Source organism: Patagioenas fasciata, chromosome 1, assembly GCF_037038585.1.
Source record: "Patagioenas fasciata isolate bPatFas1 chromosome 1, bPatFas1.hap1, whole genome shotgun sequence".
Lineage (NCBI taxonomy): Eukaryota > Metazoa > Chordata > Aves > Columbiformes > Columbidae > Patagioenas > Patagioenas fasciata.
Genome location: NC_092520.1, coordinates 108,477,692 through 108,502,878, shown reverse-complemented (window position 1 = coordinate 108,502,878; position 25,187 = coordinate 108,477,692). Strand labels below are relative to the sequence as shown.

Below are 25,187 nucleotides of genomic sequence, written 5' to 3'. Positions count from 1 at the left end.
GCCCATGCAGACTTCAAATACAGATTAGAGATAATACAAATTTTAAGATCACATAAGAAAAGGATTTGGCCCAAACAAACCCCAGTTATTAAAAAAAAAAAAAAAAAAAAAGAAAAAAAGGCAAACTTTCATGAATGCAGCAAAGATCTCCCTTCACACTTTACTCTCTTCATGTTAATTCTCACCTGGAGTTTGTGTAGTCTCCTCTGAAGTCATATCTGAAGAAGAAAAATTAATAACAGAAAGAGCAATAAAAATAAAAAATCTAAAGAAATCTAAAATAGCTAACTCTAAATCTAAATAAGAGAAATATTAATAAAACCTTGCCTGAAGGATTAATAGGATAGGTGATAAAAGTAATAATAGAGGATTCTGGAGGAAAAAAAAAAAAAAAAAAAAGAGAGAAAATAAGTATAAAAGTAGAAACTATTAATACCGTATTTTATTTCCATGAATTTTGGAGAAAAAAATGTCAAGCATGCAAAGCTTCAAAGAGGAACTGAATTTAATTACCTAAGTTCTGTTTTAAGAACAACTGCAGTACTTGTTAGGAATGTTCACATTATTTCAGTGGAAATATTTGGAAAAATGTTCACATTTAAAAAAACATCTGAGTATCTGAATAAAAACAGCTAATCAAGTTCCTTCAGATAAATTCCTTTTATTGATTTAATTCTTTCAGAAAATGCAGATGAATTTGGCATGTCCAACAGCAACAGCTGCTTCACCCCAAGGACCTTTTCCAGCACCAACTCACAACACCCATGAGTGGAGATGACACACAGTGTTTGGCAAACTGTCATTCCAAAAAAGCTATTTTTGCCAGTAACCATACATAAATAAAACAGAGTGAGGATGCAAGGTTTTTTTAGCTACTTCAAAAGAAAAAGAAAAAAAAAAAGGAAAATTACATTAACAGGATAGAAGAAAATGTAAGGATTGCTCAGGAACAGTGTGCTTAGTAGGTATATTAGTGGTTAGACCACTTTATATCACTCCGATATGACAACTTAGTGCCTTTTTAAGAATGGGCCAGAGCACCTTTATAACAGAAGAACATTATACTTTCTAAACTTCTTTACTAAAAGCACCACTGTCATTAGAAGCAATATCTTACATATAATAAAAAAAAGTTGGTGGCTCTGCATAAAGATAATTGCATATCAAGAAAAAAAGCAATCTATTTCATCGCATGGAAAGGGAAAGGGAGTTTTTCTTTTTGGTATATTTTGAGCTTTTTCAAGAATGACCTCTTAATTCCGTACACCGAGCAAAAGATAAGCATATTTGGTTCTTAAGTAACAATTCCAAAGACAACTAATTTTCAAAGGCAACTAACAAGCAGCCAAAATATGAGGAATCAGAGTGTAAATTAAGTGCTGACTTCATCTGTATTATTTGGCTTGGTATAAACTACAAGAAATATTGAATTGGCTGCAGTTGTTAAAGATGAACAATTCCCAGAGAAAGGCTGTATCTGTAAAAGAACACAAGCATGTGTGTTTGTGCTATTATTCCTTTTCTCCAGAGCACAATATGTCAGTATACATTAAGCAAGAAAGCAACTGGTTTTCAAACAGCTGTTGCTGCATGTCCACATCCTTCATTTTTCAAAAATGTTTTCATAGGTGATTTTCATCACCTCTGGTCTCAGAAATTAAGAGTCTCATGTGTCTGTGTGTGTAGTATACCACACTGCATCAGCTGACACATGCATATCTGCTAGGAGAGGAGGAGAGGGAAGGTAGCTCTCTCTACAGTGTTCCTCCTCTGCCATCTCTGCAAACTGTTCACTGTTCAGGTTACTGGACAAAACGTTCCTGATGAAGCAACTTGCACCTACTTCATCCCCAAGCAACACTACCACAGACCATGAGTGGTCACTTGTAAGGCTTGCTATTTCATTACAAAGTAGAAAAAAAAAATAATTTTCTCTTCAAAAAATAAACACAAAATTCTGGAATTCGTTTACATTACAACTTTGCTGCTTTACCTCAGACAAAAGCAGATTTATCTAACAGGAAATAACAAACATTGCAATAATCAGTAAAGTCCTGATTTTCTTACCAGAACTGGTTGTTGCAGCTGAGTCATCTGAATTTCCATCTTTTGTTTCAGTTACCAAAAAAAAAAAAAAAGGGGGGGGGGGAAGGATCATAATGAAGTTTCAGACATATACATCATCATCCTCAGCAGCCTTTCTTTATATTAACACAAGTTTACTGTGTTCACCACAAGAGGGCAACACATGCTTACGAGAAGAACATTTCCAGGTTGTCAAAAAAAGGCATATGTAACAATCTCTGATCAAAAAAAATTTACAATTTTAATGAATTCAAATAGCATTTTACTGAAGACAATTTATTTTCAACAAATACTGGATAGTTTACATTGTATAATGTTAAGAAAGCAAAGATCATTGACCCAAGTTATGTGCTATGCTAGCCTGAAAGCTGCATGCCTGTCCTGAGTGTTTTGCTAATTGTGTTTTGCTAATTCTGGAAATCCGAATCAAGCATACATAACGAGGTGGCTATAGCTGGGTATGAGGCCTCTTCTCAGACTTCATATAATAGCGCTGAGACTTATAATTTAAAATTTGTCCCACACATATCTGTTCTCTTTTCTATCCTGCAAAAAGCAGCATTACAAAAAGCTAATTCACTTCAAGTTTGAACCTCTGATCTTGATAGGAGTCAGCCAAATATTTATATAGCAAACACTACCCACTAAATCTTTGATGTTGTTACAGTCAGTATTTTGATCAAAAATAAATTAGGAAATTTGATATCTGGTTCACACAGCAACTTCAAAGTTAGCCCTTTCAGTGAGTGGTTTTTGATAGTGCCCTGGATAAGTCAAGTCACAGTTACCAAAGAAATATAATCTAAAAGCTGGCTGCAAATATGAAACAGTATTTAAAAAATATACTAAAGGTATTTCAACATCCTCTCTCAAAAGTCATCCTATAATGTTACTTCCAATACAATAATTATACTGTAAAGCCTTTCCTATTGTTGTAGAGAGTTAAAACTCAGAGAAACCAGAAGTGTCTGTGGAAAACCAGATATTTTTTTTTTGGTTAAACATCATAAACAAGGAGTTTCTGAAAGGCTAATCACTCACATGATTCCTTGCTTAGACTATTTTGCTTGCCTTACTGAAAACTAGTAATAGCTTCATTCCAAAGGATAAATGTAAACATAATTTCTGCAATGAAAGGAGAATCAGTGTCATCTCAGTGACCCTATTATAATTTTCTCTGGAAAATTAGTGATGCTATTTGCACCATGAAATATGCTAATAAGCCATAAGAATTATATGGATAATTAATTTGCAAGGATTTACATATTCTTAACTATCTCCATGAATTAAAAAGTAACAGCAGTAAAAATTTTCCTATGCACTTTCTAAAATACAAGAACAATGGGAAAAAAATTATGAAGAACCTCATTACCTGTTATCTGTTTTCTGCCAGGCAGCGTAGCAGTAGTCTCAACTATAAAGGAAAAATATTTTTTAGGAGTAGAAGTTTTTATATATATTTAGACACACACACACACATATATATACACACACTTTCTAAAGCACAACTATTTTAGACGTGCTACTCACCTCAATCCAAGCTGGTTTGCAAAACTACTTTGCATCCATTGAGAAATATGTGTTGAGTCTTTTTGAAAGCTGGAAAGTGAACTCTTTTGAGTTCAATTTCTTACTCAGTTTATCACTTTTATGCTTTTGGAAGACACAGATTAGGTTGTGAGCTTTTCCACTGCCCTTCCATTGGCAATGCCTTCAGAAACCCTTTCAGCACATTGGTTTGAGAGAAGAAGTAGACTAAAAAGCAACAACCAAAAACATAACAGGTACACACAACTGTGCTTTCACACAGCTATTTTTGCAAAAAATGTGGAAAAGACATGCTGATGTATTATTCAAGAAGAGAAATTTTATTAATACAAAGAAAACCAGAGAAATTAAAGCAAAAAGAAGCAGAGGGCAGGTGAGTTGGGTAAGATAGGGGTGCTTTATTCCATACATATTTCCAAATAACATGAGATGTATTTTGAGAATATATCTATATCATTATGTGCATATACATCATGTAGATGCTCACAAGCTCAAGAGCTGTACCACCAAAGAACATCTAAACAATGAAATCATGTGGCAAGAAGCCCTAGGGAATAATTCCAAGTGGAATTATTCTATGATTCTATAATTCTATGAGCAGATAGATCAAGCTGCCATAAATGAAGCAACTCAGTAGAACCTGTCCTGGGAACGAAAAGGTGAACTATTCCTAGCTCAATGGGCCCATGAAACATGTCCCTAGGGACACCTAAGGAGAGATGCAACAAGGTGTGGATCTGACAACTGAAACTACTGCACAGGCTACCCACGAATGTGAAACGTGTGCCGTAATCAAGTGAGTCAAGTGACTAAAACCTCCCAGGAATAGAAGATGGTGACTGGGCCATCGATATGATTAAGCCTAGCAGATTGATTACATCAGATCACCACTGCAAACATGCCACCAAGGCAAGTGTTTTGTGCTTCCCGTGGTGGAGTCAACTAGCAGGTGGCTAGAAAGGTACCCTGCAACCTATGCCACCACTCAAAACATCATCCTGGGCCTTGAAAAACAAGTGGCAAAACACCATGACATACAGTTAAGGTACTGTCACCTAGTTCAGCACCACTGATAGCTGAGACCCTGGTTGTTCAGGCAAGAAGGAAGAGACACTGTCTTCGAGCCACTGAACCTGTTGGGACTCTCTAGCCACAGCCAAGACGCAGGTCCACAGGGATGAAGAAGAAGAAAGATTCTCTTTGAATTGTCAAAGCTGGTGTGACAATTTCTCCACAGTTAGTACCTTGATATCTGTTCAGTCCATCATCACCAACCAATGCGCTGGCATATTACACTGGTGTGTACTGTATTAACCTCTGCAACATAGCCCATGTGCAACGTCCATCATTCAGATCTTTTGCGACCTGGCTGTTGTCTAGGTTGCTGCAGACCACCTCTCCACCACTGCTAACTCTCTCAAGAAAGACACCTTCTTTCTTCCATCTGTGCTGGCCCACTTGCATTGGTAGTCTACAAGACCATCCTCACACTCTGAATCCAGTGATCGAAGTTCAAATATCCCTGTGAAACCTGCAGCAAACAACCAGTTGGGGATGACGCACAGGAACATGTTCTGAGGCAGCAAATTCCTGGGTGGCAATTTGTGTGGGAAAATTAGGGCAGGTGCCTAGAGCAGTCTTCACCTCTGATGGCCTGGGAGTTTGCACCTGAACAGGCATGGAATCCTGTTGAAGTGGCAGACCACTTGAAGGAAGGATGCCTTGCTTTTACACGGAAGACAGAGACTTATGGTGCTGTGTTGAGGCCTGGCCTATATCTACAAAGCCTGTGGCCAGGGCCCTGAAAGGAGCAAGAGGGTCTCTGGATCTAAGGACATGCAAATGGATACTGTGGCTAAACCAGAGACAATCCTAACCATAACAGTCACTCCTGCAGTCAAGACGAAACAATGAAAGTGGAGGTTGAGCCAGTTAGTGAAGGAAGAAGAAGATTCTCTTGAGGGGATGCAGGAAGAAGACTCAGAAGAGGTAGCCTGTTCTGCACCAGGACAGCCACAAGAACAGGAGGGGGAAGTGACAGAAATCATAAACAAGACAGAAACCATCCAGTCCCTATTCCTGAGCGAGCTGTGAGATATGCACAAAGATTACAGCTGCTGTTAGTTTTAGTTGATTTGCATCCTGGGCAGAAATTTTATTATGTAAAAGAGAGAACACCAATATTCTAAGTAAAATGATACACATCCACTAAGCAAAAAGTATAAGTAAAAAGTTATACCTTCATATGTATCAGTCTACTGAATTTAAACTATTTCAGTAAAGACATGTAAAAAGGAAAGTAAAATAACTCAAGGTGTGCTAGTTACAAACTAACAGAAAATTTCTTTCTTTTAGGTTGTTTACTATCGATAAGAGCAAGAAAATCCTTATGTATATGAAACCTCATTTTATTTGCTCCATGCATTTTTATTTGCAACACTGTTAGTTTAGGATCACCAAATCAACACACCTAATATCCTATTCCAAAACAAAGCATTATATATTATAGTAATACTTTTCTCTAATAGAAAACATTCCTCAGAATCCTAACAGCAAATATAGGCAAGCAGCATTAATCAGTATTATTCTTTGCTTTTGCTTTTTCTGCAAGGGAGACAGAATAGGTCCCTACAAGAACTACTGGTTTTTTTCTAAAGTGAAAGGCAACTCCATTAAATGAGATAAGCACCAGTTTCTGTTACTAACATGCATCATTAGAAACAAAAGCAGCAACTCCCTTACTGTCTTCTTATCACTTTGTACTGTTCCTAAGCCAAGACTTGAGAATTCCACCCGTGCAGGCAGAGGAAACTGTTCCACTGGTATGAAACCTGCTCAGCAACTCTTGCTATCCCTTCAAACCACAGCTGCAAAAAACTTACTTGAGAACCAGTACTTGCAGTGACAACCTTCATTTCCTGTAATGACTTTGTATGACACCGGGGACCAGTGTAATCTAACAGCTCCAGACTGGTAGCTCTGATGTAGCTCTGAGAGAGATCAGTTCCTGGCCCTGTCTACAAAATAGCCTTATGTTTACAGAATTCCTTAGTGTGACAGATCTTAACTACCAGTCTACTGGCTTTTTTAGGATGGGATGGTCTCCACATGTCCTGCTGAAGCTGTTTCATCAAGCAAAGCAGAATTCAAAAAATCAAATCAGCCAAAACAAAAGAAAGGCAGAATGGAGGCTTTGTAACACAGTTGTCGAGATGGGATGGATAGTTTTGGTCCCTGCACCACAGGCACTGTCATTGTCTGCATGTCTTTTATTCATTAACTTAGACACTGGATACAGAAAAAGCCCTTAAAGCATCAACGGTGTACAATGTTCTGTCTCCAACTGGAATAATAAAAAATACCCTTTTCTTCTCCCTACCTCAAATCTAACTTATGATCAGTATACACTTAAGCTTTTTGGAAAGGCAACACCCTTTCTGATTCACCTGTCTTCACGCAACTCACTCTGCCAGAAGCAGTTCAGTTTTTCCAGGGTGGAGGACTGAGAAGCAGCTAGAACCTGGCTGCAGATAACAACATCGTGCAAGAACTAAGTTACTGGCAGCTGCTTCTTGCTCCCCTGTCTCTGGGGAACAGTGTTGCTGCTGAGTAAATACTGTTTGACCTAACACTTCATGATCGCCTTTAAACTTTTGAAGAAAGCATCCTTTGAGCACATCTGAAACAGCAACTAAAGTGCTTTCTTAGGAGAAGGAGAAAAACATACTGCATTTTTAAGTCTATACAATGTCTCTACTAAACGTTCTCATAAGCAACAGTTATCAGTACATATTACACCAGTTACCAGTACTGTGCGGCAACTACCATCCATTTGTATTTAGTGTTACTAGGATATAAGCATGTGAAAATGCCTGGCACTAATACATTTCACAGGTCTTGTGAACAAAACTGAGTAGCCCAAACAGCAAAACTTCAAAATGGTGCTTTTCGAAAATCCACCTCTTTACAGAAATAGGCACCAAAAATATTACATTCAAGTATCATATTTAAATTAAATCCATATTTTCTATTAAGAAATTGGGGCCCTTTAACATTTGATAAACCTTGCAGCTGGATAAATGTTCTGCCAAAATGAACCATCCTGTCACACGTGGCATTAATAACAGTAACAAATAAAAAACCTCCTCAATTGTTCTACTGTATATATTAGTCCATGTTGACTTTTTGCTTAAGTTAGGTTTTTGAGACACATCGTACAAGTTTATAGGATAAAACTACGTGCAATCTTAATTTCATGTTTTGGTGCCCCTCATGACACCTCAAGTCTGCTCTGACTCACTGGTTTTGGACAGCAGCAAATATAAGAAAACAATATAAGTGCTTGTTCACATCAGGCTCTGTCACTTTGGCCAGTTCATTTTAGTATTCTTAACAGAAAATTTAGGTACAGTATTTTAACTCGGCTGTGATGTTACACAGGTATTTAGGAAATAAGGTTATAAATAAAGCTGTTTGTATAAAGTTCTGTTTGTATAAAGCTGTACTTTAAATACTGAGGTGAATCAAATCACTTCTTCTCTGGCAGGCTGATTTCCAAAAAAACTACTTCCTTTGATATCACAGTGGAGGGAGGCAACAAGAGCAAAGAAAAGGAAGGTCAAACATGCATTCTGTTAATAGGTACAAAACAGAGTGGTACATGAGTCATCAAATAGGCACTCCAGAGTTAGGTATTTTTTCTCACATTTACTTCCTTTAAGAGCTTCTGGTGGTTTCTGTAGTATTGTGTCCTCACAGGTTTAGAAAGACAATGGTATCAGGACAAATAATTTATTTTTTCATCTCCACCTTTCATGATCCGCTCAGTAAACATAACAATATGGCCCAAAGTTTGATACCAAACAAACTGGGATGCAGACTGGATGAATGGTAACTACATCTCCACCTTCTGCTTGAGAAGGTAAAGCACTGGAACTCCAGGAAAGCTGATCTGTCATCAGAAGTGCACAAAGCTCAGGAAATCTTTAAAAGGGATTGCATGAGTCTAAATTGTACCTCCTATTGCCCACACCTGCAAACTAGAACAACAGCCCAAACTGCAGTTTTTCTCCTCCTTGAGCACACAAAGGCAAAACAGTCACACAAGGCACCAGTCACTTCCCACTTCTCCCATCAGCATTAAACAGCTTTGTTCCCACGAGCTTGGAAACCTCCTCCAACACCACCAGTAGCAGGCTCAGCAACACTTGGAGTGAAAAGGATATATGGAAATGCAGGGGCAACACCTTAACCTTGACATGCCTAAAATGTCACATTATAAATACTGAATTGTATTTATGCAAAAAAATGCAATCAAAAGCAACGGGCACTGGACTCCTGGTAAAAGTTAGGGCACAAATAAGATGACAGTGCTCTACTGCCTGTGATACTGTTCACAGTTATGCCATAAATCATCTATTTTATTTATTCATTGAGATTTGTAAAAGATAGCCCACCATCTCTGTGTTCTTTGCATAAATGCATGGTGTAAGAGTTTGCGTATTTATATATGGATTAAGAATGTTACTGTTTAATGTATAACTGAAATAATTAATGTTTAAACAGTAAATTTGTTTCAGTTGTCAAATTATTTTTAAAGGCAACTTGCAAATATCCCATGTAAAAATGACAACTAAAGAGCTGGTGCTCACAGATGACTAAAGTTTATTTTCAAGCATTTACCATTTTCAACTCACCTATTTTCTTGTCGTTTTGTATTCTGTTAAATCACCCAGGGCTTTATATTACTAGGTGCACTTTTTTCTTGGATTATAAAGAGACAATAGTGATATCATTCCTATTGTCCACATTAAAGTACACAGCTAAATAGCAATTATTCATCAAAGAACAAGATAAAAAATTTTTCCAAAGTTGGCATTTGGAAGGGTGAGCACATCTTTCTTCACTTCTATATTTTTAAATACCAGAAGATTATCTTTAAAGTAAGATACATTCAATCTGTGGCACTCTATCTCCATATCACAGCTGTTATGCTATTTCTCATTCTCAGCAAATGGGGAATTATCAAAGGAACCTGAGGAATGTAAGTGGAAGGTTAGTGACGCACAATGTGTGGGGCCTCGTTCCCTCTTTGGCCCTACCTGCAGTATTGACACCTGATCAGCATGCAATGGCTACACCAAGCAGAGGGGAACCAGAAGACCATGTGACTGCAAGAAGCAAGAGTTGCATCTTTAACTCAGATCGAAAGATTATTATTTCTAAGTTCTATTAGTCCAAGAAATGTGATCAGTCCTCAACACAAACTGGGAAGCAGTCAGGTATGTCCTTTCTTGCAAATCTTCAGCTGCATAAGATACATAGCTACTGCAAATGTAATCCCATCTGCTTCTGGGGAACAAACTACTTGATTAGAGTTGAGCATGCCTTTAAGTGCTAAGCATGTATGTAAATCTTACCAGAATCAGGATTCTGGTCCTTATTAGACCTCACACGGTTAAGAAAAAACAAAATATATTTTTGGTAGCCTGAACAATTATTAGAAAAATAATTAATAAAACCAAAAGAAAAATAATCTGAAGAGTCAACAGAAAGATAGGCAGGAAAGGAAGGTAAGGAAACATAAACTAATAATGTGATGTTAAGTAAATCTAGACTTATTAATGGAGTGCATCACTGTGTATGAGACACCAATTAGATAATGGCCTACACTGCACAATGATTTTGAGTGTTTATGCAAAGGAGAAATCACAGAAACCACAGGAACCCTTGACTGAACATTTTAGAAATTGCTGGTTTATGTAGACGCAAAATGCCAAACAGATAAACACAAATCCTGAAAAATTCTGGCACAATTATGACTGTAATGAACCACTTTCTTTTAACTTTTTGTGTCTAGACAGGAGGCATAGCCCTTTCTCAAGCTTTAGCCATTTACCTGTTATGTTCTTTATGGATGTAAAATCAGACCTTTATGAAGACTTACTAGTCAAAGTCCTTTTGTTTTAACAAAAACAGAGCAGCTTTCAAAATCGGATAAGTTTTATACAGGTGTACAGAGGAACTTATAGAAAGAAATCAGATTGTAAGATTAGTAGCACCATCAATTAAAATTGTCTGACACTGATTATTGCAGGCTCCTACTGTCAATGCTTTGTTTTTATTTGTTGGATTGGTATTTGTTAAATATATGCCTTTCACGGGCTGACTTGGAGGGGGAGGGCAAACAGCTAAAATGCATCTATTCCTGAAAACAGGCAAATAAACTGTTAAAAAAATCCAGTGAAGTTTTATTCAAAAAGCTGCTCTTCTTCCAAGTTATCTAGAGGAGATAACTTACATTTAGCAGTAGAGATGGTGTTTGTACTGAATCAAACTTCTGTCAGCACAATTAAAGTTCCATTTGGCTAAGTAACAGAGCTTTGGAAAGCATGCTTCTTATACACTCACTAGAGAGCTCTTGCAGTTAGAGAAAGGATTCCACAAGCCCCAAAATTACTAATTCTAAAATCAATGATCGGTTGGGGCTGGAGTTGAGCATTGCCTAACCAAGCTGCCCTGTGATGCTCAAGGACTTTCTCTATTCAAGGCAGAAAGCACTGGAACTGAAAACTAGAAGGTTATCCTTCCAGTGCCTCAGTGAAAGATAATCTGATGCTCCACTGACCAGGTTTTATGCCACTATCCAGACAGATCTCTCAGTCTTTCTTTGTAACAAACTTTTTTTCTGGTAGCCAGAATGTTTCTCCTTTCAGCCTTAGGACTATGTTCCTTCAAACACCGTCACACAAGAGCAAAAGAAAGACATCCTGTCTTCAGCTCCTCTCGCAAATCACACAACCCAACAGAGAAGATGTGCTCCCAACCACAGCACCAGGCCAGCAGAGGAATTTCATTCATTATGACCCAGTGTTGGAGACATTCTCCTTGAGCCCTGTTTTTTTGGACAGATTTCTTTCTCTCCCAGAAAAAGAAATCTGATCAGCTTATTTTAATGCCCCTACTTCTAATGCCCACTTCTGATCTACCCAGTCAGGCAGTTATTATAATATTACATAGTTAAAAGGTATTTTTTAGTGGGCACAAAATAGACAGGTACAGTTTTTAAGGATAAAGGTGATGATTGGTGTGACAATTTAACTGAAGAACTTAGGCTATATAAGAATTTTAGGAATGAATTGAGCTAGTCACCTTGAAAATCTCTGAAGGTCTTAGGGGGTAATACCATTTACTACAGTTGATAAATTGGATGCCACCCAAACTTGATTCTAATTTGTCTTTCTTGTCAACAGACATGATAACAAAAGCTAGAAAGATGGTTATTCTCTTGCTTTAACTCAATTTATCTGAAAATGAAATATTTGTTTTGGTTTAAAGTTTTTTATGGTTCTTTTTCAGGACAGAGTTGAATTTTGAGAAATGTGTGAGAAACCATTTGGCCATTTTAATAATGGAAGACATTACTGATACAGAAGCAAGAAGAAATCAGAGCCTCCAGTAATCTTTACAGATGTAGACCTTACCAGCTAAAGATGGTGTAATGTGCCAGTGAAACAGTGAAAAGTTGTACTCATTGAAGTTCTGACCCAATGAATATGCAGGAAGAGGACCAGCAATGTTTTCCTCTATATATATTCCCTGAACAGAAAGTATGCAAATTAATTATTTTAAGATGACATTGATAGAAAGCCCTAATATTCCAAGCAGTTTTGGTTGAATGCATCCTGCTCTCAGTACCATTACACGGACAGTAGACAGACACAGTAGTTGAAGCAAGTTGAAAGTCTTTAAAGGACTGCTGCTATGCTTCCTACATTTGCATAAAAGCTGCAAAAAGCTGCACATCCTCATATGATCTCATTAAGCATTTAGCTAGAAATTACTACTAGACAAAGACTTTGTAAAACCTGGAAGAGAAATGTTAGACATTCATTTCAACTTTTGTCAAAACCAGAATTTTAAAAACGGGAGTACAGTGGTACTTACCACATGGCAAAGAGTTATCCTCTTCTATTGTCTTATTATAGACCCAATCCTCCTTTCTCCAGCGTATAACACCACTATCTTCACAGTCCCAAGAATTCTTTATATTTGCTTTATCCCACATTCTGAACATGTACAGCTCCCCAGTCATACCCGGGTTAGGTGACGTAGCTGTACCTGGCAGCTTTGAACAGCCAAGTAAGAACTGCCCTTTTCCAGGCAAATTAACTTTTCCAGTTAGTTTTTTGTTTACTTTTTTTGTTTCATTTATGAATATTTTCATCTCCTCATCTTCACTTTTCCACTGGATACATATTCGGTTCCAAGTGTTTTCATGAAGTCTCACTGTTGTATTTACTTGATTTCCAAGCAACCATATCCTCAATTTACCATGATCTCCTGTAAGTCCAAGATCATACCTATTTACAGAGAGATTGGTGTGAGGTGTTTCTTGATTGTATACATACGCTGTCCAGGGACTCTCTGAGGAATATAGCTTGAGATGCACACAGACAATGAATTCTTTCAAGGGACGCAGAGAAATTCTTGGTGACATAATCCAAGGGTCTTCGCATGCAGTCTTAAAAACGGCTTTATATTTTCCTAGAAATTCCTCCTGATCTAAATAAAGAAAAGGTGAGTTGTAAAATTATTTTGTTTTTAAAAGGATCTTCTATATGAATGTTATTCTTCCATATAGTACTGCTCCTAGGAGTTTTAAAAGTAACACATTAAGAAATCTTGTATCCTTCTCTTTTGCTTTTTTGTAGTGGGAAAGGGGCAAATTTGGAGGCAGTCAATAAATTCTAGCTGCTCATGAAAGTTTTGAAGTAAACTCATGCACAAGACAAAAGATGACCATGTAGTTCTCTAAGGCAGCACTCAAATGACCAGTAGGAAGCAAAAAGAGAATCACAGATCCTGGTTCCAGTTCCCAGGACTGCACAGGTATTTTGCATTTAATAGAAACTGGATAAAAAAAGAGAAACAGAGCTAGAAGAAGGGACTATAGGCCTTACTGTCTCCTCATGTCCCAGCCTTGTATCCTCCTTCTCTGAAAAAGACAGTACTTCTCCATGCCACTTTTTTCCAACCCTGATTTTCTTAAATCCCCTGCTGCATACTGGCAGAGTTTCAGCAACAAAGGTAGAACACAGTCATATTCTAGAAGAGAATGAGTTGAGGTAACTTTCAGGAAATGTGTTTTGGAGCCACTGGTTTATTTAAAATTTAATCCCATTCAGCCCGTGTTCTCTGTTCTCTACTGGGGCATTTACTTGCAGAGACATCTTATCTGTTAATCTCAAACCTGCTGAGGCACTGAGATGGTGGTAACCCAGAGTTCAAGTGTGACAGTAAATAGAATGTTAGGTACTGACAGCAAATTTACTGGAGAAAACAGGGTGTCAGAAAAAGAAACAAGAACAAGTAGTGCCAGGGAAGGCCTGTATTGTACCTTATTGAGCAAAACAGGATCCACTCAAGCAAAATAATGCCTTCAAGGCCAGCATGAAGCAGCCACCAGCTATCAACAGTGTCTGCAGCTAATCAAGATAAGGGCCTGTCAGAAGACAGTGAAAGAATTCAATGAGAAGCAAGAAGACCGCAGACTCAAATATTCTTATTGGACTGAATCACTATGTGATGGGCGGGTAAATAGTCTGTAAGGGTAGAATTGCCCAGGGACTTCTTTGCTCAAGTGGGCAAGTTTGCAAAAGCATCCAGTTCTAGTCAACCCTGCTGCTGCACTACTCCATTAAATTACTTATTTCTATGAACTTTCATGCCTGAAAGTTTGCTTCAAGAGACCTAGGACTCAAGACTTTGGAGAGACCTGGCACCCCTAGAGGGGAGGGAAGCAGGTTGAGATGCAGCATGATGGAACTTTGAAATCCTAGCCAAGCGGCATAAAGAATCAGGTGTGCACATATAATCCTTTTGCCATAAACAAATATAATCCCTTACCTGTTTTCCCTCACTTTTTTGGTGTCCCTTAGACATAAAATGTTGACCAAGTCTGGGACTAAGTTTGGATTCAGCCACAGCTGGACTCCTCTCTGAGAAGGAGTTCAGAGAGCAAGGGGGTCCATTCTGAACCTCATGACTCAATGGCAGGGCCTCCCTCTAGCCCTTTGCATCTCCTGTCCCCCTACTAACCATTCTAAAATGACTTTCACCCTATTCTTGCTGGTATATTTCCTCCATGCAGTAAGTAACAGAGCGAACCTTGCCACCAAAATCTGTTAAGTTGCACTTTTCTTTAAGTGATCCAAAACACTGCTCCATGACACTCAGTTAGAAACAGTTCAGGACAGTTTTTAAAACATGACTTAAAAGCTGAGGTGAGGAAGACTTGGCAGGAGGGGAAATTGTCAGAGAAAGTGAGAGACAGACTCAAATGTACTTACCCTTTTTAATAAAAGGGGTACAATATCTGACAGTCTCTCCTAAGAAAAATAATTGCTTAAGTCTTTCATTATTAAGTAGGAAGTACACTGAAGGCTTAGAAAGATTTGATGCAGCTACTATGCCTCAGAGAGTATATGTCAGAAGTACATGTGTGTGATTCATATACTCTCCAAAATTCCTGTAAGAAATCTTGAGCATGCAGAGATGGCCAAAGTGACTGGTTAAAGAAGTCTCCTGACATAGCTTCAAAACTTGAAATCACTGTTAACTATCCAGATTAGAAGACTGGAAATTCATTCCTGAGCAAAATTTTGATTGGAACTTGAGGTACCTTCAGCAGACTTGATTTTGCAAGTGAACAAATTCTGAGAGAGGCTTGATTTAATATTAAGCATTAAATCAGTGTTCATCTGCAAACAGTGAATTAATTAAAGGGCTGAAAAATCCTACTGCATTCTTTAGGAGAGAAGTTGTCAAGGGAACCAGAGCGGATATAAACTTGCAGGTGAAAACAGTCTTAAGGCAGGTAACCAAGACAAATGATGCAAAATGAGATGAATTCTGATGATGATTCTCCTAGTCTGCTTTGTGTCATTCAAAAAGACTGCTGTTGATCAGTATGGAAGGCCTGACAAATTAATTTAAACTAACAAAAGAGTTTACTTAGAGAGGTCTACCCTTCTGGAAACTGAAAAATCTGGCCCACATTGATCTAAATAGTTAAAAAAAAAAGTGCCCCAAACCAAAAAGGGGCATCAAAGTTAAGAGAATAGATATCAATAAAAGATATCAATACTATCTGAATTGTGAGAAGAAAGGCTTGGAAAATTTTCTATGGTTTGTGTACTCAAACAATGCTGAAAAAGCACAAAGGAAATCATAACCATAGTCAGAAAATGCACTTCACTGTTCAAGTGGAACACATACAGTACAGTGTTAAATTAGTTAGAAATTAATTATCAACATGATCCTAGCTAAGTCTGTTTGATATGTGGGTGGATGTAACGTAAGTAGGAGATGACATTACTTTAAAGCTTTTGGAAGTTCTGTTAATCATTGCTTATTTTCTTTAGTAATGATACTTGTGGGCTGTAGCCCACCCTTGACCATGGAACCAAGGAGCTAGAACTGGTTGTGCTCTGACAATGGCATTCTGGGTTTATAAGTAGTTCTTTTGGGTCCGGACAGTACAAATCATGTTCAGAAACCTAGCAATGACTTTGCCACCACAGTACAGAAAAGGTAGCATAGCAGAAAGAAGGCTCAAAACATCTCCAGAATAAGAAAAATAAGCAAAAAAAATTTGGAGTCAAGTAAATTCCAGGCAATAGTGATTGTGACCTGACTTTTCAATGTTAGTTGCTGTATTCAAGCACTTAATCTCTTTCAGAAACGCAAATTGTTCCTTCTTAATATATTTTTCTCTTTTAGATGCAAGAGCTGGGGTTGTTACCCTCACTAAAACTAAGAGCAGGCACTTCATAAGTGTGTTCTCTTAAGCCCTAAAACAAATCCCGAAATGCATATGCATACTTCCAAACATTTAAAATAAACTTTCTAAGAATGACAAGGTAATGAAAACATAAACCAAAAATGTCATCTCTCTTTTTTAAAACATTTTCAGATAGCAGTAATTGATGTCTTTACGAGAGATAGCCAACTATAAGTAGACATACAGAAGCAGATCCTCTCAGTATAGAAGCACAAGTGTTATTTTCCTTACATTACTAATAACTACTGTATCACTATAGTTGAGCATTAATACAGTTGAGTATATTCTTGAATAAAAATAGCCACAAATTTATATGTCTGCGCAAACTGGCTTTTAACCAGTAACAAGAGTTATTAATTTCTCTGCCAGTGCTTGCCACCTGTAACATAATTTGGCTTGTTATGGTCCATTAAGATGACATCATAAGAATCTTGTTTCTTTACGTATTCCACCTAGAGACCATAACTGTTCTCTAAAAAAACTTTAAAACTCTAAACTTTCTACATGTTTAGGGAAACCTGAAGCTAAGAACTGTTTCCTCAAAATTAATTTCATCCCTCCTTCTCCTTCATAGTTGTATTTGGATATCTGGGTGTTCTAGACACTGGAAAAACACAGGCAGTTCTTCCCTCCTTATATTTACAGGAGAACACAAATGTACTTTGGCTCCTTAGACAAGGAGAGAACTGAGTAGGGATGTTGCTGACAGTGCTAACAGTCTAAAAATAAACAAACAAAAAAATAGGGTGGAGCCATAAATAAAACCTTGCATCAGTTTAGCTTTTCTTGAAGGACTACTGACACTTGCAAATGATATGTAGTTGAAAGACAAAATCCCTCTTTGCTTCCTGCATCAGAACTCCAGAGGTAGTTGAATTTTCCCTGGAAAAATTGTTGTAGAACATCTACCCATCTTCAGAGCAGCACTGTCCTTTTTATTACTCAAAGTACATAAGGTTAAAACCTGACCATCTTAGTAACAATTTTATCAGCTGAATCTCAAATTCTGTCTCAATAAAAGCTTCATTTTATGAAAATTATTACGTCTGGAGAATTGGAATCAGAACTAGTCTAGTCTGTAAATCTGAGAAATTTAATTGCTAGTACAATGTCATTAAGCAGGCATACTTACAAGGTACATTTGAACTGCAATAAACTTTGACCTATTAGAGTAAAAAAACACACCATGACGTAAGAAGCAGTTTCTAAAAATAGCCATTCAGTATATGGCAGAAAACACTTCTAACTTTTTCATATTCCATGCACATTGCTACCATGATAAATGTATTACACAATGTGGATATAAAGAAGTTTTATGAAAGACAAACACTGTTATCTGTATCTATTGAGGTCCAGAGTAGTGACAGATTTGTATCTGCCACTTACAGAACAGCCATGAATAAACCACAAATTTCTGATTCTACTGTACCTCATAAAACAGCATTGTCATGTCAGTTACCCAATTTGTACAAGAACCTTATGAATTTATTCTTCATTTGGTTATATAAAGAGCACACAGACTGTCAAATTCAAATACATAACTTCTGTTACACATTTTGGACCTTACTACCTTTTTCCTAACCATATTTGGATCCACGACCAAGAGCAATGCAGATGTTCTATGCTCATATGTGCACAAGGTAGATTCAGGCTCAAACGATCTTGTGGTGTTTGTGTAAGAGCAGTGTAAAAGATTTAAGGACATGCTCTGAAAACAGTAACACTTCCAGTTCAAAAAATTAGCAAGAAAGTAACACATAACTGTGTTTACATCCTCTCCTCATCCATAGCCAAAAAAGAAGTTACTATTGATGACTTTCTCTGAAAACAAATACTGTAAACAGAGCGTTTGTATATCTAAACTGCTAAGCACCAACTGTTCCATTTCTTGTTAATGGCAGGTTTTCCTCTTGATTTCAAGAGGGCAGAAACTTGCCCGTTCTGAGTATATTCGAAAGTTCTATTTATTTGGAATACCAACACTAGATAAATCAGGAAAAAATTGTCTTACCTTTGCCTGCTGTAGCCAGGAACAAATGAAGTAAAAGGACTGCCAGAACAACCCTGAATCTCAAGAAAATATCCTGTATTCTGCCAACACAGCAGTGCTGTTTTCCCCAGACAACCATTCTAGAATAAAAAATAAATAAATAAACCTCAGTGACTAGAAAACATGCAGCTGTGCAGATAGCATGACAGATTATGCTTCCAACCCAAAAGCATAAATCTTTTCAACCCTGTTATACTATTGGGTGTATATGGTACAGAAATGAAGAAACACTCTGTGGAATCTTGCCAAGTCACTAAGAAAGAAAGAACTGTTTGGGGGGGGAGGGAGGAGGGAGGAACAAACAAACAAACAAAACCACTCAAGATTTAGTTCTCCAAAGATTCACAAATGCATCAGAGCATGGCCATGAGTCCTTGCACAAATAAGGCTTTAAAAAAGCAAGCAAAGCAACAAACAACAAAAAAACCCCACACCAATAGAGCCCCCAAGCAAAACGGCTAGAAAGCAAGCTTGGAGAGCTTATCCAAAAGCTTTGTTAATCTCAGTAAGTGTATAGAAAGCATCTCTTCAGTCTCCTACCCACAGCTTCCACCACCTGACATTTTTAATAGCAACACCGAACTCCTAAGAAAGAAGCAAGAGCGTGATTCTGAATCCTCATCTCATACTCAAGGCAGGAAGCTACTGCAAAAAAAATGAGAAATGCCACAATTCACTGTGGGCAGCAAATTCCTGAAAAGTAGGGTCAAAACCTGGTTTGTCCACATTTATTCCTAGTGATGGTTGCCTAATGTGAGCAACAAGACATGGCAGTAGACAAAAGAACATGCCTCCCACTGTAAGACATAATGTTCTATGAAATTATACACTTTTTAAAAGAGGTCTTTTCAATAAAGGTACATCGGAATATTTTGCATGTCGAAAGAAACATTAAGTGAAATGTGCTTTTTGCATGCAGTATTTCCTAAATAAAAACTTTTAGGGACACGTAGTTACAAGTGGTTCTATAATTGATTCTTGAAACAAGCAGTAAACTTTATATATTGTTTATGTTTAATGTAGCAGCTTTATGGCAGACCAGACCATTATGCATGACATCAGAAATTTAACTTTGCCATCACAAGTTTGACGTATGTGTATGTTGGTTAGCACTCCTACTGCTTGCAAACTTCACTATATTTTTGTACATGCTTATGTTCCCTTATTTCCAAGCACGGTAAATTGTGATTTCTTTCAGGAGCTGTAAATTCCTGTTAAGGTTTGGACTAAAATGTATTTTTTGCAAGCACTCACATTAATGTAAATGTTTATCAGCATAAAATCATTACTATGGGCTGAACTCTCCAAGAGAAGTGGTAGAGGAATACACTGCCAAAGAGTGAAGTTGCTAGATATTTGACATTTTGGAAACTGATTAAATGTACATGCACATAAACTACACACATATGATAACATAACGTAGATTACATAAAGCAAAGGCTTTTTAAAAATTAGAGCACTGCAACATTGTTGCCAGCCGGTGGGCATGTGGGCAATTACACAATATGTGATATTTCTAGTCCAAAAATAAGATCATACTGCTTGCATTGAAGCAAACCAATCTGGATGATGACACATACTGCTTCCACTTTGCAGATTTTGGATACTGTGCTTAAAATTCAAATACACTAAGGAAATAACAGTCAAATTGAGGCAACATCATGACTGGCATCTGCATGGGTGCTGCAAATGTTAATGAGCAGAAAGAAAACCTATTGATGAAAGGAATACAAAAATCAAGCTTACTAAAGCTGAGAGGAAAATAAATAGTATGCTAAAACAATGGACATAGCTAATACACAGAATCCTATGTAGGAACAGACCAATAAAAGCAAGTAAAAATAGCAAAAAAAAATGTCAAAGGTGGACTAGCTTTCTAGAGATTTACAAGAAACATGTCCAAACCTGTCTTCAGCTTACATTAGTGCCCTATCCACCAGAAGCAACAATTGCATTCTAAGAGTTCAAATTTGTGGGCAGGAGCCAAGAAATTCCTGGTTGTGACTCCAGCTCTGCCTGAGTGCTATGTAGCCCTGAAGAGTACGAACAGACATTCCTCTAACTCAAGCCTTACAGAATGAGCTTTGCTAATATTTATTTGCCCAGTGTTTAAAAGAAAGACTGTAATAAATACTTTCAGTACTTTTTTATCCCCTTCAGGTTTTTTTACATTATTCTCACTTCCTGAGATAGGCCTGGCAAAGACAAATGGGGACAGAGACACAGTTTCTTGTTGACAGAATATAGTCACATCAAGAACTCCAAATCTATTCAAAGCTATGAATGCAAGTTAATGGTCTGATGGAAAGCAATAAAATCCAGATAGCAGGAAAGGGAGTGAATGTATCAAGCAAAATCCTGATATGGCCACAGCTCAGTTGACTTTTTGCAAGACTTAGAACATTTATGCTAGCTGAAGATTAGTTGCAATGTATGGATAAAAAGTACAATTAAAAGAGTTAGGAAAATAACATTAGTATTTCTTTCTTTTTCCAACAATGCTGTTTAGACACTAGAAAAGAAAAAGATGCTGCTGGCTTTGATAGATTTAGATTAAAAAAAAAAAAGTACAATATTATTTCACAATATCTATCTCAAAAAGATCATATGATACATTCCAAAACATTTTCTTAAACTTATTTAAACCCTTCTTTGTATTGGAATTCTAAAACTCTACTCTTAATTATGATCGTGAAAAGTAATATAATTGTAAATATATAGTTGCGGACATTACAGAATTAGGTATAGGCGATTTTTTTTCATTTGTTATTAATTTTGTTCATTTGTTCAAATAAACACTTGTATTGTTCATTATAATAGATGGATACGGCATGACTTAGAGAGCCGAGCATGAATCTGCGCAGTTTTTGCAGGAGGATAAAAAATTTTCACTTGTAAATCAGGCAAATCTAATCAAGTAAACTGCTACTGGGCACAACTACTGAGTCACCCAAGTGTGGGTGAGAATTCTATGCACAGATCACAGGTAAAGATGTAACTAGCTATCTTTCTCACTTACTATTCTCAAATAAGAATTACGTCACTTTTATGCACAAAGAGCTAACTGTCTGAAGTAGAAGAGAATGTAATCAATTACTTTGTGTTCGGTAGATAAAATGGAAATTCAGAAAACAGAAAGTAAGGGCTTAGGCACAAATCTGTTCCCTCTTGTTCGTTCTCCATGAAGAGTGCTCTATTTTGACCAGTGACAATGTTGCAGCATTGGTACCGAGGTTTCACAACCAATCCCACCATACATTAACTCGAAAGTTAAACTAGAATTGATAGAACTTTTCCTAAAACTGATTAAACATACTTCAAAAAATTAAACATTTGGTTTGCATGTTGTTATGCGCCTTGCAGTTCTGCATTAATACAACTTTCTCTAGAAATTAAAGAGGTTACTGGAAATGAAGACGGGAAGACAGTATAAAGGGGAGTCTGTATTCTTATCATTAGTATTAACTAGGCTATGTCATGCTATTTTACTAGATTTCTGATGGAATTGTCCTCCAACACAATGTGAGTTTTACTTGCCTAAAGAGCACAGAGTTTCTGCAGAAGTTGCTGAAACCTAACAGGTTTACCAAGACAAATACTGGAGAGCGAGCCTGCTGCAGAAGGACCAGCAGAAGAAAGGGTGAAGGTCACTAAGTCAACCACAACAAAAAGAGTAGGCAAAGAAAACTGTTAAAACCAAGGCTTGTAAGGCTTTTACCATGTTTACATGTTTACTCTGCTGTACTCAGCTCTGTACCTCTGAAAGATGAGAAACATTGTTTGAAGTTGACTTATAAATGTCCTTTAGGCAGATACTCACAAGTATCCACAGTGATTTTGAGGTGCCCCAGGAAACTGGGCTTGTGTTACAAACACAACTGAAAGGCAGACGGCATGGTGTCCATGCCACTGCAACAAGCCTCACAGAGGACCACATGATGCAGCTCCATTCAAAGTGCAGTGTGAGAAACCTGGGCTGTTTTCCAAGTGTGCACCCACAGGTGACATATGAAGAGATATAGGGGCTTACCTTAAGCCACTACTTGCCTTGTATTATAGCAGATATACTTTCAGTAGGCTTAAAGCCAAAGAAAAGTGCAAAAATGAAAAGAGATGGTTTGTGCTGTATTATACTTCACTAAATCACCTTTTGAAAAATACATTCAAATTTTACAGATCCTGTTGAATATATCTATTGACAGTCTCTAAAATTTAATAAACTATTCATTTTTTTATGCCAAGTTTTAACCAGAGCAGGTTCTCACTGCCAATGTATAAACTGTTCATAACAGAAACTTCGGTTGGAAATCATGACCCAAGGCAATCACTCATTTATTTCTAACCATGCTGTCTACTGTTGCACTTCAATGTGTTCTGTTCAAGTCACATTTATTCCACTCACAGTCTTTGGGGCCCACTCTGCCTACTTCTGTAGATAGCCCCTGTTTTGTGACAGTCTGCAGTATTCAAATCTACAACAGCTGATAAAAGGCAGAAGTGAGCAAGAGAAACATCTTACAGCTCAAGTATGTGAACTTCTTGATGCTGCAGACTTCTTCCATCAACCCCTTATATTTTCCAGACTGGAACCAAAATGTATTAAAGTTTTTGTGTTATTTTTAAATTTTGGCTGAAGCAAGTTAGATGTAATAGGGAGGACGCTTACACTGGAAAGTCTTATGTCACTGTGAATTTTGGCACATACAGCATCCACTGACTTAACAGCAGAAGTTAGCACCATTGATTTTAAAATGTTGTTCCATGGGATATTTTAATGTATTTTTCCAGAAGACAGTAATAGGATTATTACTGTCTGATAATAGCTTGGTTTTCAATATTTTCTCCACTTTTTATTGAAGGCTGTAAAAACAGGCATACTGTGTTCTACACATAGTCGCTTTATGTAGAACACCAGCATTTTCTAAGACTGCAGTGGTAATGTGTGGAGCCAGTTCCAGGACCTCTCAAATTTATCCTCATGACACAAATCTTTACTGTTTTCAAAGACATTAAATATTTTACTTTTTAATAACTTGGCTTACAGAGAGCAACAAACCACTGTTAAACACCAGTCTTCTGGAAAACTCACAGCTCATTGGTTCAGTTCTTAAGAGAAATAAACAGGAGAAAGTACTCTCCAAGAAATGCATTATTTTGTCTAGTCTTTCAACTTCTGAGGATAGTGGTATAAGAAAAGGTTTTTTTAATTTTATTTTACAAATACCAAGCTTATAAGTCAATGTCTACCCTCAGTTCAACCCCTAGATCTCTCCTTAGATTCATGTAAAAATGTAAGCTCAATCATTAAGGTTTGTATAAGTGAATTAACTAGTGTAATATGCTATTGGATAGCTCTCCATTACAGATCTCAGAGCCAAAAAGTACTTTTGGTACTGAATTTCCTCTTACAGTAACTTGTGTCATTGTATATAGTGCAAAAATGGAACAGGTAACAATTTCAAACAAGTTTTTCTTCCCTCTTATCCAGTTTGGCAATGTTTTCTTATATCCAACAATCACCTAGGAGAGGAGCAAGAGACCTCTTTCTAGCTCTTACAAAAGTTCTACACAAATCTGGTTACTTCAACTACAGGCAGGTTTTTATATTTCCATTTTTACCAAGTGCAAGATCCAAGAGACCTGTATACTTCAGAGTACAGAGGTAAATAAATTCATGGGGTGAAATAACAAAAGAAGCGTTCTGCAGAGTAGAAGACTGAAAGTACAACAAAGACTACATTTCAGTTGGCACATAGAAAAAGATCAAAGGAATGCTAGACATGCACCTTGAGCCATGCAAAAAGGATGAGGAAGTGTGTACAAAGATACAAGCATAGCAAAGAAGACAAAGTTTTGCAAAATCTTAATATTCGGTAACAGGACTTGAATTTGATGCAGAGAGAAAGAGGGAAGGACAAAGACTTTTCTAAAGCTGAAATATTCCAACCAGTGAACAATGTAAGCAGGCTGTAAAGAATCAAGTGAGAGCCAGAAAGAAGACTGTTCAGCTCATGCTTTAAATTTTGCTGCTTCTCAAAAATGAGACCTGAAAGTTTATTTCATCTTACTGTAAGCGGGGGGAGGGAAACCAGTTGTTTTTGCTCAGTTTACACTCTCCTTTCCATGCTCTCTTGGCTTGAAAAGCAGCACCCTAAAAAAAGAAATTATATTATGATTTCATCCTAAGCTTCGCTTTATGGACTTAACAGATCTCTTGGATCTTGCACTTGGAGCTGTTAAAATTTCTCTGGAAGCTACGAAGCACAATACTTGGTGGAGACATTTTGTGTGTTGGGTTTTTTGTTTTGGTTTGTTTTTGTTTTGGTTTGGTTTTGTGTTTTTTTTTTTGTTGTTGTTCTTGTTGTTCTGGTTTGTGTTTTTTTTTTTTTCTTTTAAACAGTCTCTCAGACTGTTTTAATCAACAGCCCAATGACCAAAATTAATACTTTGTAGCAAAGAAATAAAGCTCAACAGTTTTGAAAGATGTATGCACTGAAGCAAACATCTTCCTGGTCTCCACTCCAACTCTGATTAGGAATATGGCATCGCTATACAGCCTAACGAAATAGTCACTTTGGCACCTCAGTCTTCCCATGGGGTAAATATTTAGGGGTCCTCTATTAATACATTCTACGAAACAGGACTATGTCAGAACCGCAT

At 37.2% G+C, this 25,187-nt stretch overlaps 1 protein-coding gene across 7 annotated transcripts in view; it reads right to left on the bottom strand.

Moving 5' to 3' along the window:
* ADGRG2 (adhesion G protein-coupled receptor G2) overlaps window positions 1-25,187 on the bottom strand; it is a 54,413-nt gene that overhangs the window by 22,763 nt on the left and 6,463 nt on the right. For 4 of the 7 annotated variants that reach the window (XM_071812530.1, XM_071812528.1, XM_071812547.1 and 1 more), the window contains exons 2-7: window positions 18,489-18,607; window positions 12,580-13,197; window positions 3,458-3,499; window positions 2,068-2,106; window positions 328-372; window positions 186-218 (exon numbers count right to left, since the gene is read on the bottom strand). In XM_071812530.1, coding sequence (XP_071668631.1) covers window positions 186-218; window positions 328-372; window positions 2,068-2,106; window positions 3,458-3,499; window positions 12,580-13,197; window positions 18,489-18,607 — 896 coding nt within the window. Of the gene's footprint in view, window positions 1-185; window positions 219-327; window positions 373-2,067; window positions 2,107-3,457; window positions 3,500-12,579; window positions 13,198-13,595; window positions 13,741-18,488; window positions 18,608-25,187 lie in introns of those variants that run through there. The other 3 variants (XM_071812551.1, XM_065857970.2, XM_071812553.1) reach the window with 2 other exon arrangements.